At 41.8% G+C, this 21,069-nt stretch overlaps 1 protein-coding gene across 1 annotated transcript in view; it reads right to left on the reverse strand.

The window, feature by feature from the left end:
* gabbr2 (gamma-aminobutyric acid (GABA) B receptor, 2) overlaps positions 1–21,069 on the reverse strand; it is a 162,473-nt gene that overhangs the window by 27,914 nt on the left and 113,490 nt on the right. The window contains exon 13 of the mRNA XM_079367452.1: positions 19,545–19,667. Coding sequence (XP_079223578.1) covers positions 19,545–19,667 — 123 coding nt within the window. The remainder of the gene's footprint in view (positions 1–19,544; positions 19,668–21,069) is intronic.

Consider the following 21,069-nt stretch of genomic DNA (forward strand, 5'->3'; position numbering starts at 1 on the left):
AAAGCTCAGACTCATGGGCCATCATGTTCCAAAATAAATCATTTAAAAAGTGATTTTAGTTGTTTTGGTAGTTGAAGGGGAGGGTGCTCGGTGCAAAAGGTCTGTAATTATATATATATATATATATATATATATATATATATAAATTCATATAATCAAAAGATTTGGTGTTTCATTTACAAGTAGGATGTCATAGAGGTAGCGATTGGTGAATTGAGCTCTTCTCTTTGTCAAGAACGACACACATGCTTAACTCAGTGGTGGCCTCGAAAGCACAAAGACTTGAGCACTGGCACTCACAAACACACTTTTCTTTTCATCCCATTTTCACTCATTTCCTCACAAATTCAATATATCGCTGCTATAGCTCAGAAAACAAGCCCATTGGATCTCTTTCAGTAATGGCCACCTTCCCTCCGGTGCAGTTAAAAGGGTTAAAAGGATGCCAAGAAAGTGCCTCTTTAGAAAGCAGATCAAAGCCTGAGATAAATGCTTTTTGGACAAACAGTGCCTTGTTGTGTTCCCATTTTAGCCTGAACATATGCTTTTCACGGTGATGGTCTGGATGACGTTAAGAGTATTACAACAACTGTGTAGTCTGGTGCAAGCTGTCCACACTGTGTCGTCAGCATCTTTTTTTTTTAAAAACCTGCAGGTCTCTCCGATTATTTTGAATGCACATAAAACATTCAAGTCATGGAAACTTCACCGCCGTTCGGTAATGCATGTCATTATCGTTCTGATTACTGTCATGTGCCATCCAGATCCATCACTGTGAGAGCCTCATGAAAAATTCAGGGATTCATGTTGTGTGCAGTGATAAATAGAGGTGGTTAGGCGGTCAACTACTGACGTGGAAAAATAAATCTCTTCTTATGTTTTTTTTTTAAGTTTTGCTGCATAATTTGGGGATTTTAGCAACTTTTCCAACGTTCGTGCAGAGATGTCGGGGTGCATTGTCATCTGTGGTTATTGTGGCAGATAGGGTGACTAATAAGACACAGACAATAAATCAAAACAGCTCCCATGTTGACCTTTATAGAGCAAATGTAAGCACTGATTCTAAGTTGCTGTATAATTTGAAAGCAAGAACTGTAAAGAGTACACTATAGATTCTGAAATGAAAGAAAATAAAAAACCTCACTGTTGGACAATGGTGTTAAATGATATGACTGTGTACACAGTAAATATAAATTAATATAATCTAAAGTCAAAAAGATTTAGGATCTGTGTCCTTAAAAACGACCGAATCCTAAAATACAGCTTTTTTATATTTTAGATTTCTTTTCATTTTGTCTAATAATAAATTTGTTTAAACTCAAGAAGGACTGAGAAAGTTTTTTTCCAAACCTCTGTGTGTAAACTGCACTTGGTGTGTGCCATCCCATCGTCCAAAGTTTTCGTATGACCTAACACATCAACTGACGGACATTAATAGGAATGAACCCCAGCAAAGCAGCGTAAAAGCTCCTCCTTGATGGAGCTGGCAGTGTGACAAAAAGATTATTGTTATCGTCAGATGGTGGTTGTTCTCTGAGCTCAGCTGGATGAATTTGGCCATCGGGATCTTTACCAGGTGCTGCCACGTCCTTCCTGGGCACAGACCCACCATTGGAGGGCACTGCAGGGTTAGTGCATTCGTAGCAAGGTTGTGACTAGAACAATGCTGGAAACACAGGGACATCCTATTTATTTGCCTTTCACTGCTAGGACGTTGCCAAATTTAGATCACACCAAAGATTATCTAAATGAAGATAAAATGAAAGGAGCACGAAAACACCTGGACCAGCAGAAGAAAAGAAAAGAGAAAGGAACAAAGGGAGGGGAAGAAAAGAGTACACACAGTCTGTGGCTGTTTGAGCGTGTGTCCTTGAATTCATTTAGTCCAAAATGTAAGAATAGAATTTGTTCTCTGATTGAGGCAGATTAATTAAAAAACCAAAGCCTTGTTAATTACACCCAGCTATCTGAGACAGATGAGCCCTGTGATGCATCGTCTGTCTCTCTGTGACGCTCACCTCAGCTCCTCTGGTGCTGTCCCACTTTATGTGCAGCTCCTTTTTCTTCAGTACATTTATTCATAAGGGATATTCATTCTCACAGCAAATAAAAATCCTCATCCCTACTTTGCCCTTTGTTGATAGTTATTTGTACATTACAGATACACAGATGGTGTGCATTAGTAATGTGCAAGGTGCTACATGTTTTCATTTATTTTCCTTACTGCATTATATGTGCTGATATAGGCATAATGCAAAGCACTTCAGACATGAGTTGGGACTGTGCTACCACAAAATGCTGTACTTCTCCCTCGCTGCCACTTCTCATTTTTTCCCCTTTATAGGTGTAATGAAGAACAGCGAATACATCTCTCTCCTTCGCTCCCTGTAGCTCTCCGGTCTTTCCATTTCTTTGCCACCTTATCGATCCCCCCCCCCCCCCCCTCCTCGATCCAATCAGGCTCTTGAGGCTACGTGAATCTCATTCTGAGGATGTGGCAGCACATTTAACCTGAGCACAAATCAATAGCAGGGTATCTTGTTGAAGAAGGCAAACTGTATATGTATTTAAATGTTGATAATGGTTTAATGAATGTGTACCTTAACGGCTGTAAATCAAGTTTGATATTGATTAATGTAACTGACAATAAACCAGGCTCGCCTTAAAAAACAGCCTGTGTTGTGCCGTCAGTGAGACCTTCAGGGTGTGATAAAAAAAGGACCTCCATATATCAGAAGCAAACAATAAAAATAGAATTTGAACTTGTGCTTTAAATTATGCTGCTTATTTCCAACATCGAAGTCAAAACACTAACCCTTAAGTCACATCAGTGATGTAAACAAAAGTAGATATACTGTAATGGATACATTGATATAACATAACACGGGAAATGCTTTTCTATGTGTTAATGCAACCTGACACCTCACTGCAGATACACTACTCTCTACATAAGAAAATGCTGCACTGCTGTTGTTGCTATCTTAAAACCGCAAAGCAACTCCTTCATCACTCATTCATGCATACACACGCACAGACACAAATACACACGCTTTATGCCCCTCCCAAGAGTCCATGAGGTGCAGTGCACGGTGAGTCTGCATTTCTGCCTTCATGGAGTAAAAAAAACACAACAATGTGCTGATGTCAGGTGGAATGCAATATTGCTGTTTCACACCTTTGTTGCTCTCAATCACAGAAAACATTCACCCTCTTGTGCTTTCTTTCCGTAACTATCGTCGCTCTTTGTAACTTCATCTAGCCCACCCTCACATTCCTCTCCGTATAAAACTGCCCATGTCTGTTTATAATGACTAATGAATGTTAATCAAAGTGGTTTTAGAGATCTTTAAGATTTAGCTAAAGCACGCTGTATTTCCCTTTGTCTGAGCAATAAACACAATACACACAGAGTCACACACACACAAACTACTCCATCCATTAGCTAGACATGAGAAAGGGCAGGCCAGTGAAATTGAAAGACACACATGGTGGACAAGCATTCATACACACACACACACACACACACACACACACACACACACACACACACACACACACACACACACACACACACACACACACACACACACACACACACACACACACACACACACACACACACACACACACACACACACACACACACACACACACAGCACTTTTGGGGAGGGCAGTGAAAGCTGCACAGTGTGTCAGCAGGTTAATTACAGGACAGATGGCTGTCGTTGTCATCAGGTGGGTGTGGTTGTGAGGCGGATGGAGCTGACATGCCTTTCATATAACGCCACCCCTTCTGTAAACATACATTAGTGATGCGTTTACATAGGCAGATGATCTGCACACATGCACACATACAGGCAAAGTGACAATCAGCATGCGAGGGCTTCCTCACTGCTTTCTAATCACCTCCCAGCGCTTTCCTCAATCTGCCATCACCTCTCCTCGCCCCTTCTCTCCTTGTCTTTTCCTCCCTTGCACCTCTCCTGTGTCGCCTCTCTCTCACGCAGTGACACGTATTACCGATCAGACCTCACACAAAACGCGCCCGGCTCGCTGCAGCTGATAATGTGCAATGCACCACAGAGAAGCGATCAGACAATTTAACAAAGAAATAAGCAAGAGGTTCACACACAACAGGAAATGTATCATTAATGACTGTAATTTACAGCAGACACTTCTAATTCTTGGATTTGATAGTTAAAGCGTTGTTAATTGTTACAGTTACTCAACTGCATTGTGATAATCATGCAGTATATAAAAGCAAAAAAGCAGCCAGACTCTATTTTAAAATAATGCAATGCTAAATGGAGCAACAAAGGCTTGGTGTGCCTGTTATTTGTCTGACTTGAGATTATGCTAACAAAGATCTCTTATTATCATGTGTGTTGCTTTGGCAAGAGCTTTAATGCTAATTTTGCAGGATGCTAAATATCTCTGACCTGAGTTTGCCCTTTATATTTTGGAGGCATCTGTTTGAAAAAAGGGAAACAAGTTGAATGGATTGTGACTCTGTAAGTGGGGATAGCAGAGCTAAGTGGATGGGGTGCCGTAGCACAAGTCAAGTAGCACCATATGGTTTACATCCTCCCCCTCCTGTGATGCACTTTCTGGGAGTATCGATCCAGGACCTTCATAATCTGCCTCTGCTATTTGTGTTTCCGGAGATTTGCGGGTGGCAAAGGTGTCTGCAGACACCAGGAGGAACCCGAGGGAAGGGAAGTAAAGGAGCTGAAACCGGTCCCAACAACAGCTTGTTATAATCACTGGAGTGTAAAGAGGATTGCAAATATGATACATTTATTGGGACATTTTTAAGAGCTGTAAAATATCTCCCACAGCGGTGACAGACTGAGAAGTTTGGCCAGGTTTCCGTTAAAATGATGACAATGATGGGGGCACTGGTGGTACAGTGGTTAGTGCGGGCGTACCCATATATGGAGGCTATAGTCCTCAACGCAGGGAGCCCTGGTTCGACTCCAGCCTGTGGCACCTTTCCCACATGTCAATCCCCACTCTCTGTCCCTGGTTTCTATCTCTATCCACTGTTCTGTCCCTCTAATAAATGGACAAAAAGTGAAAAAAAAATCTTGGAAAAAAAAGAAAGAAAAAGGATGGCATTGATGTCTCAACACCCTAACCTGTGCTGTTCTCCGGTTAACAAGCTCCACATGCAATTACTACTTAATCTGAACCATTTCTCCCTGAATGTTTTGTTCCCTTAACCTTCAGTACCCCTTCTTTTGCATTAAAGAGCATTATTAATGAAGCCTGCCGCTACATTCATGCATTTACTGCCAAGCTGACAGCAGAAAGTGTGCAGGCTGGTTCTAAAAAAAAGAAAAGTGTACAGATCAAACCACAGTTAGCAGATAAATCACAGGGGTCAAATCAAATCTCTGCGCTTCACTCAACACACACTATGCCAATAAAAAATGTATCTTAATTTGAAAATATAAATGTTTATAAGTCAAGCTCTCAATGGTCTAACTCACCAAAAGGCTACTTCCACCTCTTTTAACTGTTCATGTTAAAATATTAAGTGAATAAATGTACATCAAGCGCGTGTTCACTTCTAGTACTGCTGCTACAAGTCAATGCCTGCACAGTCGCTAATGTCGGCATATGCCTCTGGGAACTACGGCCAAGTGCTCTGTGAAGCTGGTGTATCCAGCAGTTAGTATTAAATGACTTCAAGCCAAGACTTCCTTCTCTGTGCCCCACATTGTTCACTGTCCAATTATCAATTTAAGACGCAACCATGTGTTTAAGACCAAAAAAAAACAAAATTCATCCTTCCAGATATGTCTGTAAACAGCGTCATTTCTTGGTTCATTACATCCCCGTGAGGAGCGCTCGTTCATCTGTTTTTAGTGCGTCTGAGTTCAAATACAAATTTTGAGTGACACAGTTTCAACTGTGGCCAAATTCAGCGATGTGAAAACTATTTTCTTGGGATTTATTTACAACTTAGAGTTTGCTCAAATAACAAGATCATGATGCATATTTGTAAAAAGTACAAGCTTTGTCTAGTTTGCCGTCATGAGGAGAAGACAAGAAATGCTAGCCGCACTTGAATGCAGATACTGGATGTCATTTCTACGATCGCTTTTAGCTTGCAATTGTTCTCCATACAGACAGGTTTTCCTGCATACACTGAGGCCTGCTAAAATGTGATTGGCCACTATTACTTCGTATCCTGCAGAATTACAGCTCGCACTTTTGCACGCCTGGAAACGCACATTTCAATGTATGCCAACAAAATGCTGATAGGAACAAACATCAACGTTTTGTTTCATCTGACTTGCAGCAGCGTTGCATTTCATGTTGTATTTGCTTACGGACAATTATGGAGCAAGTAAACCATTGCCACACTCCACACTAATTATCTGACCTTCCTGTCGACTCTCGCACAGGCTCCCTGCCGATGGCAAATACTAATCAATGTCACCCTGGGCAGTGGGATGATAAGTAACCATGACATCCCTTATTCTCCCTTTCTTTCTCATCACATATCTTCGGCTTCATCTCCCTTAACGGCTCTATCTGAGGAGTTGAGGCCGGTTTCCTCACAGCACTCTCTCATTTTTGGCTCCTTCACTCCTCCTGTAGCTCTTCTCTTACTTTCTTTCCCCCCTATCACAAGCGTCTTTCTCCCATCCTTCCCTCCCCTTTCTTTCTTTTAGTCTCTCTTCCACTCTTCCCTTGAGTCTCTTTCAGTCGCCTATCACTCCTCCTTCCCTGTCCTCCTATCTCCAGCCCTCTGTACTGTAAGTGTAAAGTCTGCAGTGTGCCCGAGGCTCAAGGTCTTGTGTAAAAGAACTCTTCCACTTAGCTGGATGTATTTGTATTCCCGGGCTCATAGTGCTGAGGCAGCGCTGGTACTTTGTTCAAGCAGTGAAGGCGAAGTGCTCTCTTCTCTCCATTGCTGACGACCTTGGTGGTCTCCTGTACCTGACTCTGAGCAGCAGTGGTGTGTGTGCGTGTGTGTGTGTGTGTCATTACAGAATTTCTACATTTGTGTGTATATGTGTGAAATTGTGGTATAGAATAACCTTTCTTGACTTGACTCCTCCCCTCGCATGGTGAGGTGAATTCAGCTCTGCAGACACATGGATTCACATAAAAGTTAAATAAAATTAGACAAAAAAAAAGTTGTAAGTATCTCTAAATAAAAGTATTTATTCTTTTCATTGTTTTCACTGTTTTTTTGTTTGTTGTTGTTGTTAGTCTTTCGGTATTCAGAGGTTTATTATTAGTATTAAAACTGTTTCCTTATTGTAGCCTCTGCTTTCCCACTCTCTCTCTCTCTCTCTCTCTCTCTCTTTCTGATTTCCAACTCTATCCTGTCTTATCTCATAATAAAGGTAAGCCAAAAAAAAAGAACCTTAGAAAAACAAAGGTAGAAGGGAAGAGTACCAATGAAATGTACATAATAGACCACACTTTTGTATCTCCCAAAAACAAAAGTTACAAGGGTTGTTTAGTTAAAGGCACCATTTGTTTTGCTGAGTCTGCACTAAAGTCCGTTAAAGCAGCACATTGATTGAGGCTCCTGTTTCCAAGAAAGAAAAGTCCACCTGGTTCAATCTCTGGCATCAGAACGTTCAGCTTTGCCAAGTGCTGTTTTGCCAGGCCAGCTAAAGGTCATACAGTCTGCTTGGCTCAGCACGACTAGCTACTTTTTGCTGCTGTCTACACAAACAGCAGCAATTAACAGCAATAAGGAAAGCAGCTGTTTGCCACTGTGAGTTGAAAGAGAATGAGGACACGCACTGTAGACCGATTTATAAGCCTAACTTTTCTTCACATTTTTTCTCTTAAGATATTTATGGGTGAGGCTATTTCTGTGGGAATAGAGACGCATCCACCTAAAGTCTTTTTGTTTTCTGGTGGTTTACAGGGATGCGAATCATCTATTTCTACCTGTTAATGAACACTTGATTTACATTCCCATTTAGTCAACATCAGTCTGATATTGTGAGCACAGTATTTGCTCAGCAGTAGTTGAGGTCAGAGCGGAATGACGCTGCGGTACAAATGCTAGCATGTTGTCGTGATCACATTTAAAATTAAAAGACCTGAACACAGCGTCTGATTCATTACCCATCAGGACATGTTTACTGCTTGCATTATTATGAGCTCTTCTTGTTGTCTAGAATAGATTATGTGCCCAGATACAGTTTGCCTTCGAGGGGTCTAAACTTTGCTTGGTCTGTTGAATTATATTAGCCTTCTACTTTTATGTTCTGCTGATTTACGTTAAGTGAGTTAAGAAGTAATTGGGCTGCACGTTTAAAGGAAGGTTACAACAATATAATAACTTCAAGGAACACATTATGCACTACAAGGTTGCTGAGGGAAAAGAACCAGCTGGGAAGAAGTTGATTGGGTGTCTAGTGTATATGAGGTCTTGGGGTCAAGAGTTGCTGACTCACACGTTCTTATGAAGTCAAGCAGCTTTCTGAATGTTAACAAGGTTAATGGCGGTCAAATGGAAGGCAAGGCCGACAATTGCGGGAAATATTTCTGCCTAAGTGTACCTCATCATCACCTCACTGCCTCTGGGACCACCGTCATCATTACCATCATCACGGACAGAGTCATCGTTATCATCAAAAGCTGCATCACTATCTCTAGTCTCTAACTAATCACGTCTCTGCCCGCGAGCAAATGAGTTGAGTGCGGCCTTTTCCTAAACTATACGAGTGTGTTTGTGTGTGTGTGAGTGAGCTGCTGAGCCATAATGGAATCCTCAGGGCGGTGGATGAGCAGAGGAAGAGGCTCATTGATTGATGTGTCTGGTCACTGATGGGGGGGGGGGTCTCTGGTATGAAGATGATGAAGATAGGAAGAGAGGAAAAGACCACATAACTGTAGTGAAGAAATGTGACAGGAGGGAAAACAAAAGGCAGGAGGAAAAAAGAATGGACAGAAATATATGGACAAACAATTAAGAAAGAAAGGGAACCTGGGTATGAAAGCAGAGCATGTACAGAGAAAACACCACCTAGTCTGTTAACAAATGATTACAGGGCAGTGTTGAATACTTCACTCTGGTAAATTCCTGCATTCTAAAGTCTGATAGGACTTTGTAGCAGACTTTTGTCATAAAGTCGAGAGCATTGCACGGGATGCAACTCTGACTCCACCTGATATCAGAACTCCACCATATCATTTTCACCATAAGTAGTCTAGCTTACAGAACATTAGCCCGTTTATTTGACTGTAGACAATGTGGTCAAAAAGGAAAAGAAAAGACAAAGAGAGGAAAACACAGAAAAGCTAGACGACAGAGAAAACCATAAATAAAGAAACAAAAAGTGACAAGGACTTTGGCCGTATTTAAAAATGAGTTAAGGAAAAGGAAATGTAAACAGACTTTGAGCTCAACAGATGTGATGTGACCCAATTCACCTCGACTCACTTTAACATTGCTGCAAATGTTCAGTTTAACGGTTAAAATCACAATTAAGCAGAGTGGTTAGAAGAAGGCTCCAAAGTTTAGTAATCTTAATACTCAGTATATACTGTATATAAAACCAGACATGACATCACCCTGTCCAGGTTCCTAAGTATACCAACCTGCTCAATGTACATTATCCCACACTGAACAAGCTAAAATTGCCCTTAATCTTTGTGTGTATGTGTTTGTTTGCATTTGTGTGTGTGGTTAAACAGTATGTATTTAGTGTCCACTCTCTGCATATACTGTCTGGATAGCGGTAACTGCAAGAACTCTTGACGCCGCTTTTCATTTGAAGATTTGTAATTGGTCAATTGCACACCCCTCATGCTCAATCAGCTGTTGCCTAGCAACTGCAGTCAGGGGGAGCGGAAGGTAGAGGAGCAGGTTAAAAAAGTGAGAGCAGAGCAAAAACAGAGGTGCAGGGGATGGTGGAGGTCGGGGGTAATTTAGTGTGTTAGGGCTTATTTTGTTAGAGAGAATGAAATATATATAGAGAGCTGGAAATATGAATAAAGGGAGGGAGAAATCACAGTGTGCAAAGAGATGGAGAGACAATAAAAGAGGGTAAATATTGCCACCCAATTCCACTTTTGGACAGATTCACTTGAAGAGGCTCAGCCATGCACAGCCACACGTCCAATTTACCAGCCTGTGTGTCAACAAACTGTGCACCTCTGAAGCAGTCCTCAGAGCGCCCTCCTGCATGATTCGCTGATAACACTGTCAGATACACATATCACATACACTGTTGTTCCGCACAAAGACAAATACCAGAGAATTTCAAAAGCAGGGCAGAAATGATGAAATCAGGTGTAAACTGAATCCTCTGCTGACTCGGCGAGATGTGCAGGTGCGACTCGACTTTCTCTCCAAAAAATGATGAACGCCGAGATGTAAACAAGAGAAAAGTCAACACAAAAATGCTTTCAAAGTTTGCAACAACATTAGACACGCTTGATTGTTGAACATTGAGGAGGTGAAATCACTGATCCCAAAGCAAGTGCACATAAACCTAACTTTGACACAAACACAGTGGAGTGCCTTGGTAAAGTAGGAAATGCGTATACATAGGTCCCTGGATATAAAAACGCACAGATACATGAATACAGAAAAAAAACAGATGAGTGCTGACATGAAGATGTAGGGAAAATGCATCTAAGCCTCTTGAGAAAAGAGAGCAAAGGTTTCCAAAGTCCACAGAAAGGATTTTACTGCAGGTCAAGGTCACACATAAAGTGCTGTGATCTGTGATGTCTTAATCATGTCGGGACATGCTGAACAGAAAACCAAGCTATTTCACCAGCAATTTTAGATTGTTTTAACAAATGTTTGGTGTTCGTATCAAAAGGATTTCTTGTTATGTGGGATGGTGGGAAAGAGAAAAAGACATCGTACACTGTCTACTTGAAACAGCCTGGATCACCAAAGAAATATAACATTTACTTTCATGCATTTGACTAGCAACATTTTTCAATTAGTATCCAACAACAGACGTTGTGTATTGTGGATATATTGAATAACTGCTTTTGTCAGCTAACAGTACCTTTTTTATATATATATATATAACAAAATTTGACAAAAAACCTGCCAGTAGCTCATCTCTAGAAGTAGCTCCTAAATTTCCTCAGCTGTTGCCTGCGCTGGTGCCCACAACTATGTTTGTCTTTCTCTTCGATGATTTGTCAGAGTTTGGCATTTCAAAAGAACAAAGAAAGATTATGTTCTGCTGGTTTAACTGCTGCTAAAGAAAATTATTTCTTCTCCTGAGAAGTCTTCTCATTCTCTCGCCATCTGGTAGTCAATTCTGTCGTATCTCGCAGCTATGTGAAAGCGGATTCTGATGCTGCCATGGTTCTCTTAATGTTAATTTTGGGGATTTTTTAAAAGTCAGCAAAGTAAATCAGTGGTTGGCTTCTATTTTAGCCAGCTGGTAATTAGTGTATACAAAATGTTTAATATATCAATAATTATTTTTATGTCGGTCAAGTTCTTTTTTCTTGTCCAGATGGAGAGCAGTCATGACCTTTTGTGATGGGCTGGACATGTAACGGGCTATAAACAGAAGCAGTGATTCCCAGGGTGAAACCTGTGACACATATTGGAGGACTTAAAAAAGCAGGCCAACATGATGTCAGAGGCCACCAAGGGAAAGAAGAACTCAGCACAATGAAGACTTAAACAGCTACAGTATACAGAGTGTGTTATGCACTATAATATAAGTAGGATGAGCATGAAAACTGAGTCTTTGTTATGCAGGTACTGTATTTAGATTTCGGAGAGTTCATTCACCAATGCATGACAGTTTAAATGCCATATATTAAAGCTGCACACACATTTTTCCCACATATGTACATAAGCTCTCAGGCAGCCACACAAATTACCAAGAAATGTTTGATCTATCTATCGCTCCCTTTTGTTCTTTCTTTCTCCTTTCCTACTTCCCTCCCGAGGAGGTCGATGAGAAAAGGCCTAGGTGGGTGGTGGTTATCCCTTAATGACCCAGTTTACTTTGAAAAGGCATTGATCGCAGCCAGCGCTCAACTCCAAGCTAACACAGGAGCCTCAAAGCATCTTAGCTCTGTCAGTGCTGCAGAGGACATTGTTCTTGGGTCGACAGAATAAATACTTAATGATTCTCGGTTCTTGTTGTGTCACATCTTCCTCTCTGTCATTAGGAATGAGATTACTCCTGGATAAATTTGCATTATTCAATTCATGCCTTGCTTAATCTACCCAAATCTGAGATGAAATGTAAAGGGCTGGGATGAATCTAATTTAAATGGGGTTTTTTTTCTACATAGAATACCATCTATGTATAATCTCTCTCAGAATGTAATGTTGGGAATGGAGATATAACTGGATTAAATGGGATGTGAAAAGGACTACCCTCTCCGTCTGCTTTCACGAAGCAGGGTGATAGTGAAACAGGAGCATTGTGTCCTTCAGATAACATTCACAGGATCAAACTGTTGACTGCAGTGGAGATCCTGAGTGAGAGAGGGAGGAGGGGGATGCAACAACAGTCTGAGCAGATGAGTGTGTGTGTGGGTGTATAACTGCAGCATGCAATAGGTTCATTGTGTAGTTGGCATTTTTAGTGCTAACAACAAGTAACATATAACTCACGATTTTATTGAGGTGACTTCATATATTCCCACGTGGCCACTTAAGGTGAATGTAGAAGGAACCCTATTTACAAGCAAACATTCAGAACAATGTTAAGTTAAAGCTTTTGTCTGAGTGGAGTTTGTCATTCTGTTCTCTCTGGGTTCCTCCCACAGTTCAAAGAGTAATACAGACTAGAGTGATAGAAGTTGTAGTATAACTGCAGTAAAGACACTGATAAAGTTATTTAAAATGATCTCAACATGTGCATTTATACTGCCTGGCTGAGCTCGACTCACATAGAAAAAGTGACGAGCAGGAGGCTCACTGTCACCCACACTTGTCATCTTTCTGGCAAGAGGTACTTAGCTGGCACGTATGTCTCTCTCCCACTGGCTACATTTCCAACTTGAGGACATGGCTGGCCCTCCCTTTAAACACCGAAACAGATAATTCATAAAGGGGGAGCTGGTAAATGCGAGAAACAGGATAGGGGAAAGAAAAGAAACAGGATAAATTACAGAGAAAAAGAGCAGGGGAAAAGCAGAGGGAAACAAAAAGGTAAAGTTTCAGGTCTTGTGCTCTGATTCTGCCATCACAAGCTTGTTTTTTGATTTTCTCTGCTTCTTCAGCACGCTCCGAGGAGTGCAGGCTGGCCAAATGAGGAAAAGAAGGAGAGGGGGTATAGAGCAGGATGGGAGCAGAAACTTTGCAAAAAAGAGGCTTTGCAAAAATAAAAGAGGCTGGTTACATGATATATGGAGTAATGTCTAACAGAAGGACACAGACTGAAATAGATAAATGAAAAATGCAAGAGAGGTTCCAAACAAAGCAAAATGAAACACAGTGAGGCAGGAAAATAAACAACAAATAAAAGAGAGGGGATTGTGAAAATGTCATAACAAGGGATCAGAAAGGAAATGGTTTGACTCCATCTAAAGAGTCATCAGTGAAAGTGAGTGGTATCTTTGTTATTATTAGAAGACTTTGCGTTGCATCTAGGATGCTAGGAAGTTCTGACGGAATTCAATCTTAGTATTAGTGTGCATGTGTTTTGTGTTGAGACTGATTCAGGAAATGCATTGCACTGCATTTACACAAAACTTTTCACACTCTAGAGTCTAGGAGAGCAAATACTACAACATTTCAGCTCTAAGTTTTGTAATATATGAAGACAATTCTTAGGACGAGTTCTATCACAGCTATCCAGAAGGTTCATTAAGAATAGTGAAGTGAATTAATGTGAGATGACTTTATTGATTGGAAGAAAATCATTGTCATCATATCTTTCATGAGAAATCTACAGTATTGAGAATACAGTTGTGTATATATGTGTGTGGGTGTGTGTGTGTGTGTGTGTGTGTGTGTGTGTGTGTGTGTGATGTAAATGCTAGGATAACTGATAGCCCATTTAGCATGAGAAATATCAAGGTAATGTAAGCATTACCACTTTCAATGCATTTTAATGCAAAAAGTAGAAAATGGTTGCCTTCTATGACCACAAAATTCATATTAGTCCATCGTCTCATAAAGAGGAAGACTTCCATATTAAATACAAAAATAGAGTAATACATCGGCTTCCTACTGCAGTGATATGATAGGAGGAATAGATAGATAGAGAGCATTGTCAAAGCTCTGGGATCAACACCACCTCCCTTTCTCTCTCCCTGCCTCACTGCAGACAGGTGAGTACGTCAGAGGCAGGGAAACAGAGGGAAATCTCTGTGAGAGCTCCTAAACGTGCATGGAAATCCACATGAGTCTGTGTGTGTTTACATACACCTTTCAGCCCAGCGCATGCATTCCTTCATGGATGTTTGAAATCTTGTCACCATGTGAAGGTGGGTACCCTAACCTGCTATTTCTGTCTCACGGGTCAACAGTGCCTCTCTCTGTGTTATGGATGTCAGAAACCGTGGCCGTTGCCATGGTGATGCCACACTGCAATATTCTTATTCTGCAGCCCGCCCTCCTGCCGACGCTTTAGCAGCAGCTTCCAAGCTGGAGGAAAAAAAAAAGAAACAACAGAGGAGGGAAGGGAGGGAAGAGGAGACACGAGGGCAGACCGGAGTAGAGGGGGTCTGCGGCATGATCCACTGGAATGCTAATCACAGCTTCTCGACTGTTCGTCCTTCATTATGCAGGAGACAATGCAAAGGACAACCTGGGGGGGGGGGGGGGGGGGGGGGGGGTAGGTAATGTGTATGTAAACACCCAGGCATATGTACAAAAACGTAGCCATGCATGAGTTGGCACATACAGTCCACCCACCCCTGAATTATAGACACAAGGTCATGCTCGTGAACACACACTTATAGATGGTGCAACAAACACAAACAAATAACAATTCACACATGCGTCACACTCGCATGCTTTAACACACGTGTGCATTGAAACAGCAACATATGTCAGAAGTGCGAAGCCTATTCTGACGGCAACCAGCAGTCTGCTCTGCTGCTGTAACAACTACGCCATTAACAAATGCTCAATTATTAACGAGCCACAAAATGGTTCTAATTGCTCACTGCAGTCTCCATCAGCATTCCCAAGACATTTCTGGATCAGCCAGTTATTCCTGCTCTCAATAAGGTCTCGCGGGGGGGAAAAAAGAGAGGAACTGATATGTAGAATATTCCCCGTGCTGTTGGGATTCAAGGATAAGCGTAAAGAATCAAAGAAGAAGTGGTACGTAATTACAATCTTCGTCGAGCTGCCTCAAATCTTGTCACATTTTAAAAAATTTAATTCAGCGTATAAGGCTTTTGTTTTACATACAGAGCATTAAAAAGTGCAGCTCAGAGGCCAGGCTTAGTTTAAAGAGTTTGGGGACACTGTCAAGGTCAGAAACAAGCATATCATCTGCGTAGAGTAATTAAAATAAGACCCGTGGGTTACTCTCTCTTCTCATTTCAGAGACTCAAAGACTTCACTCTCTGCATGACCTCTTGCCCTTCTTTATTTTATTTGGAAGGGGAATTAAATCATGTTTTATAAAGCTTTCCACAAGGATCCATTGTTAGCCTCTTCACAGTTTCATCTCCTTGCTAATGCTAATAAAGGATGCAAATAGGGATGTCCTAGTTTATCTAATGTTGCCTCATTAAGCTTGGCTTTCTGGATTCAGAGCAGTGGGTGAAGCAGAGTAATGTCTCTGTCCATGCTCAGACTGGGGAAACCCTGGTAACGGCATAAACAATATTATATTACCCCAAAATCTAAACTATCCACTTTCCTACTACAGGGTTTACCTGACCCGATCTGTGGCTACCAGAGGGCAGAACTATGCTTAGATGCAGGAGTACTCACTTCAGAACACAGACTTTCACTGATGATCGTTCCTGAGTGTTTCCACCCTTCTTTTTGAGCTCAAAAAAGGAACCACAGTACCATCCCTGTAAACAATGTGTGAGTGACCTTGTTGCTTCTGAGTCAATAAGGAATCCCTCCCGTGTGATGGCTCTAACAACAAACGCGGTGGACTACCAAGCACTGTGACAGTTCAATAACATCAAGTTATCGTACTGCATACTCCTGGGTGCAGCAGGTAGATACAGTTCTGTGAACCCAAGGTCATTGTTTCTTTCCATCCTCCACAGGGAGGGGGGCTGCAAGTGGAAGAGGGGAGATTCTGACAAAGACAGAAAGCTGGAGAAGGAGAGAGAGAGAGAGAGAGAGATGGAGAAAAAAAAAAAGACAACAGACAGAATTCACAGGGGAGGGATGGCCAAGAATAATGCCGGAGCTCACAGGAAACTGGGCAACTAATGGTCCCTCTCCTTTCGCCAATTACTGAGCTGGTCTCACTTGCTCCTGAGACCTATGGAAAACATCTCACATGGTCCCATTTCCCACCTCTAAGAGGGTGATTAGGCCAAAAATATGGTTTAAAAGGGTAAAATTAAAGGAATGGCGTTAAAAGCTGGAAGAAAACGAGACATGACCCAGAAAGTAAAGCTAGCTGATTTATTGCCTTGTCTTTGGAAAAGATTATTCCAATGCTTTCTAATCCCATGTCTGCCACAGCTTTAGTGTGGCAGACATGGTTATCCAGGATGGCGATGATTTTGTCCTTCATCCTCCTCTCAGCCACTGTCTCCAAAGTGTCGAGGCCAACGACAGAGCGGGCCTTCTTAACCAGCTTGTTAATCCTGCTTGCCTCAACAGTCTTAATGCCACCCCACCACACTTCAGCAAAGAAGAGTGTGCTGGTCACCACAGACTGGTAGAAGGTATTGAGGAGTCTGTTGCAGACGCCGAATGATCTGAGTCTCCTCAGGAAGAACAGCCTGCTCTGTCCTTTCCTAAGAGGGCGTCAGTGTTATGAGGTCAGTCCATTTTATTGTTGATGTGAACCCCACGGTACTTGTAAGAGTAAGAATCCACCCTCTCCACATTCCTCCTCCTGGGTGATAGCAGGGACAGCGGGGCACCTCTTCCTCCTGTAGTCCACTACCACCTCCCTTGTGTCGACGACGTTGAGCTTCAGGTGGTTGCTGTTGCACCACTTGACGAAGCACTTCCGAGCTTATTTTATACACCCTTATTTTTAGCAGTCATGATATTGGTCTAAACAAAACCTGACTCTCTTCTATGTCTGCATTCATACCAGATGTTCATTTGTTCCACTGTAAAATAACTCACATCGTTTATTAAACGATGTTTGTCCATGCTGTGTTACTCCCAAGCCTCTCTCCTCCTCACCCCCCGTTCTGGGTATCTGGGTTGCCTCCTGGTTTCTGGTCCCGCCTGACAGGCCTGAGGCCACTGCCGCTGGTGCTGGAAATCTGGTGGGCTGAGCGGACTCAGCACAGACATGCAGACCCGAGACCCCAGGGAGGATGCAGACTTCTAAACTGAGTGGTTAATATATTCACACTAACACTCCCCTGGCTGGGGGCTTAGAGTCTGAGAATACTCTATGAGGACCCGACTGCAAACACTGACAACATTCACATTGAATATGTTAAGCAAGGCTTTGCTACACCCTTTAGACAGGCTTAAATATATAAGTGGCTATCATCACAAAGGAAATACGGCTTTGTTTAGAGTTGTACAAATGTGCTAAGTATATCTTCACAGTACGCCAAAAGGAGCACAAGACTTAAAATAAGGCTGGCTAGATCTCACGCGTCTTGCTGCTGGCTTCTTCTCCCACAGGAATCTTTTCATCAAAGAATCAGATAGAGGAAAAAAAAACTCTGAGGCTGACCCCTGCTCTTAGATAAGCGTCATTTAACACTTCACAGGGTTTTTATTTTATTGGAAAGATGAAAAGTCAAAACTGGGTTCAAGGCGGTGTCAGCTTCCTTTCCATCGCCTCCACAGCACCTTGGCAACAAACTACCAAATAACAACAAAATCTATCGAACATGATCAAAGACGCCTTCATACAATCCACTGTCAGACCTGCTTTTCACTCTACTGACCTTCTGATCATCTCTGTTTCAGAGAAAGGTCAATGAGGATTCAACCAACGGCATCAATTCAGCAGGACATGGGAGACCGTCTTGTGGCTGACATGCAGAAGTATAGGGGAAACTAAAGACAACTCATTAAGGGAAAAAAGCTCCACAAAGCAGTATCCACAGTCTGTGGTCTTCAAAGACAAATGATTCGAGCTGCAATGGAATAATTGCTCCTGCCTTCTGCTGTTTGGAGCAACAGTGAAGTAAACATAATATCTCCTGTTCCATTGAGTTATCTGTCGGTGCATGAAGTGAAAAATAAAAAGCAATGTAAAATATGTATCATAATGATGTTATTGTTACTCTAAGACATTAATTTAAAGTGATAAATGCACCAAACGTGAAAAAAGGGCATTAAACGCAACAAAAGATCGCACATTATTGTCAACCTCTACTTCCTTGTTTCACATACAGTGCAGAGACGTACAGTGATACATGCTGATTTAATGAGCCACAACTGCGTTTCACATCGAACAATTCAGCTACACTTCCCATCCCAGTAGTACAGTATTCTTCACTGCACCAGGCCTGTAACCCATTTCACCATTTCACAGCATTCGATGCCCCACGGCTTAATGGAAGCCCATCTTTTTGTACAACAGCTTATTAGATTGAGGAACGAATAAGTGTGGCAGCCTCTTGTGTTTAACCAGTGGAACACTGCAGCATCTCTCTGGCAGCATGAGCTCGAAAACAAAACAGGAAAAAAAGGCTGGAGTCAAAGCTTTTTAATATATGCTGCACAAAATCCCCGATTCAAGAATATAACCGGAAGTCTGCTAAACACAGTTGTGTAAGGATTCACAGAAAAGACAGACGTACCAAGCCATACTGCATGTTTAATACCACAAAAATACGAAAATAAATAAATACAAACTCAATCTGCCGCTTTAACCAGAGTGAGTAAATCCTCTGAGAAAATAAATATGCTGCTGTGTCTCGCCTTTTCACAGTCTGCAATTCTTTAAAGCCGCTGACAGTTATGTGCTAATAAGTCATGCATATCCAAAAAAACACGCTTCACACTGATCAATCTCAAATGCCAAAGCAATAGTTTATTTATTTTCGCCAATTTGGTGCACAGCTAGACTAATCCCGAACCAATCATGGAGAATCTGAGTCTGCTCTAACCAATCACAGGGAGGCAGAGTTCATTTCTTTCCACACCATGCCATCTCCCCAGCAAGGACTGAAAGATGCCAAGTTCCTCTTTTCCAACAGGCTTTGCCAATGTCTCACATCCAAGCTGGCAAATGTCCGGCCACGGGATGAGCGCAGGAGGCGGCAATGGCTCACTTCATGACCCAAAAATAACCAACACAACAAAGATGCTTGCACTACAGCCTGGGGCGGACATTTTGTTCGTCTAAACTCATAACATACAGGCATTTTAGGTATCAGTGTCACTGAGAGTCTCCCAGTCCAGGCGTACATGTCATATTAAAATGAACACGATTCAAGCCAACTCGAGAACAGCAGTGAAAATTAATATTAAAATGCAAACTGACCTCCAAGCTGTATTCTTCCACCGTCCTTTTAAGCGGGTCAACAATTTGCCATGTGATGAGGATGCACAGGTCGATAAGTAGCATCCCACCGACGATAATCAACAACTTCTGATCCTTTATGATCTGTAGGGGAAAAAAAGATGAGATACATGTGTTAGCCCGATAGCACACACCTGCAAATGTTATCTATTGGAGTGTCTATAAAGCTATTCCATTCCCATCTGAGGACTAAGAGCTAGTTTGATTCTAATCATCTAATCAGGGACTGAAAACAGTGCATTTAGCTGCACATCCATAAGCTAGCCCCTTGGGTGAACGATGTGTGGCATTTTCAATCTAAGGGGGGATGTTTTGTTTTGTTTTTCTTATTTTGTCCTTCAGGTTCTGTAAAATAACTGAGAAATATGCGAGCTGTAATGTTTTTGTCATGGCTGAGCAAAACCATCAGGTTCAGTTGAACAATTCACATCAGTCAAACAAAAGAAGAAGGACCTGGTTCAGCATATGTTTGTGACAGCCTTTTACATTGTGGCTCACACAGAACTTTCAGCAGATTGTAACCCATTTGCTTACGACCGGCAGCGGGCTGTGATCTTGTTGCTTTGTGGCCAAAGAATGTGCGAAGGATCCACCAAACTAGAACCAACGCAGTGGATCATTAACGCTTCTCTTTTGTACTGTAAACTTAAGAGGGATGAAAGCCATAGCCTGTTTGTGATCTTTATTTTTAATAGCATTTGACTGGCTGGAAAGACACATCAAAGGAAAGGTCAGGGAACACAGGCTGGGCTGTGTTTGGAGAGTATCACATAGCCCTCATGCGGCACAGTGGTCTCCATCCGCTGGTGGGCTCCAGATGAGATGCATGAGGGGGTTGTTTTTTTGATCTGGGGCCTTTTGATGGTGTTAATATTGAAAGGCGGAAAGGGAAGTAAAGGGGTCACTACTTTTTCCAAGTATTGAGATGTTCAGGGCAGTCTATAGGGAGGTGGAGGCAGAGTGGATCAAATGAAAAGTTAAAAAATATATAAGATCCTGACGGAACAAGAATAAAAAATAATGCTTTTTTTATTCTAACAAATAAATTGTTGCCACAAAAAGATACAAAATGTGTGATATTTTAGGGAAACTATAAAAGCTCTTTTACACAATCTGCCCAACTGTGATTTGTTTCTCGGCCAACTAAGTCTGTCAGACAAACGATGTAATGATTCTAAATTACCACAAGCGTTATGTGCTGTTTTCTTTCTCTGTGTTATTGGCACTCCAACATATCAGATGGATCCCAGTGTTTCTGTGTCTACTGATGAGTTTGATTGAGGAAAACATTGAATTGGATGACTTAGAAAGGAAACGTGGAAACAAATGTTTCCCTCAAACTAATCCCATGTGCAAACTGCAGTACAGCCCCTTACACACACTTCTGATCATTTCTATAACGTTGTATGGTCATCAATGCTTGTGTCATTTGTATTTGCATTATCCTATAGAGTTGCCTCTGTACGTGTGACAGAACCACTAGGCT

Source organism: Symphodus melops, assembly GCF_947650265.1.
Source record: "Symphodus melops genome assembly, chromosome: 18".
Lineage (NCBI taxonomy): Eukaryota > Metazoa > Chordata > Actinopteri > Labriformes > Labridae > Symphodus > Symphodus melops.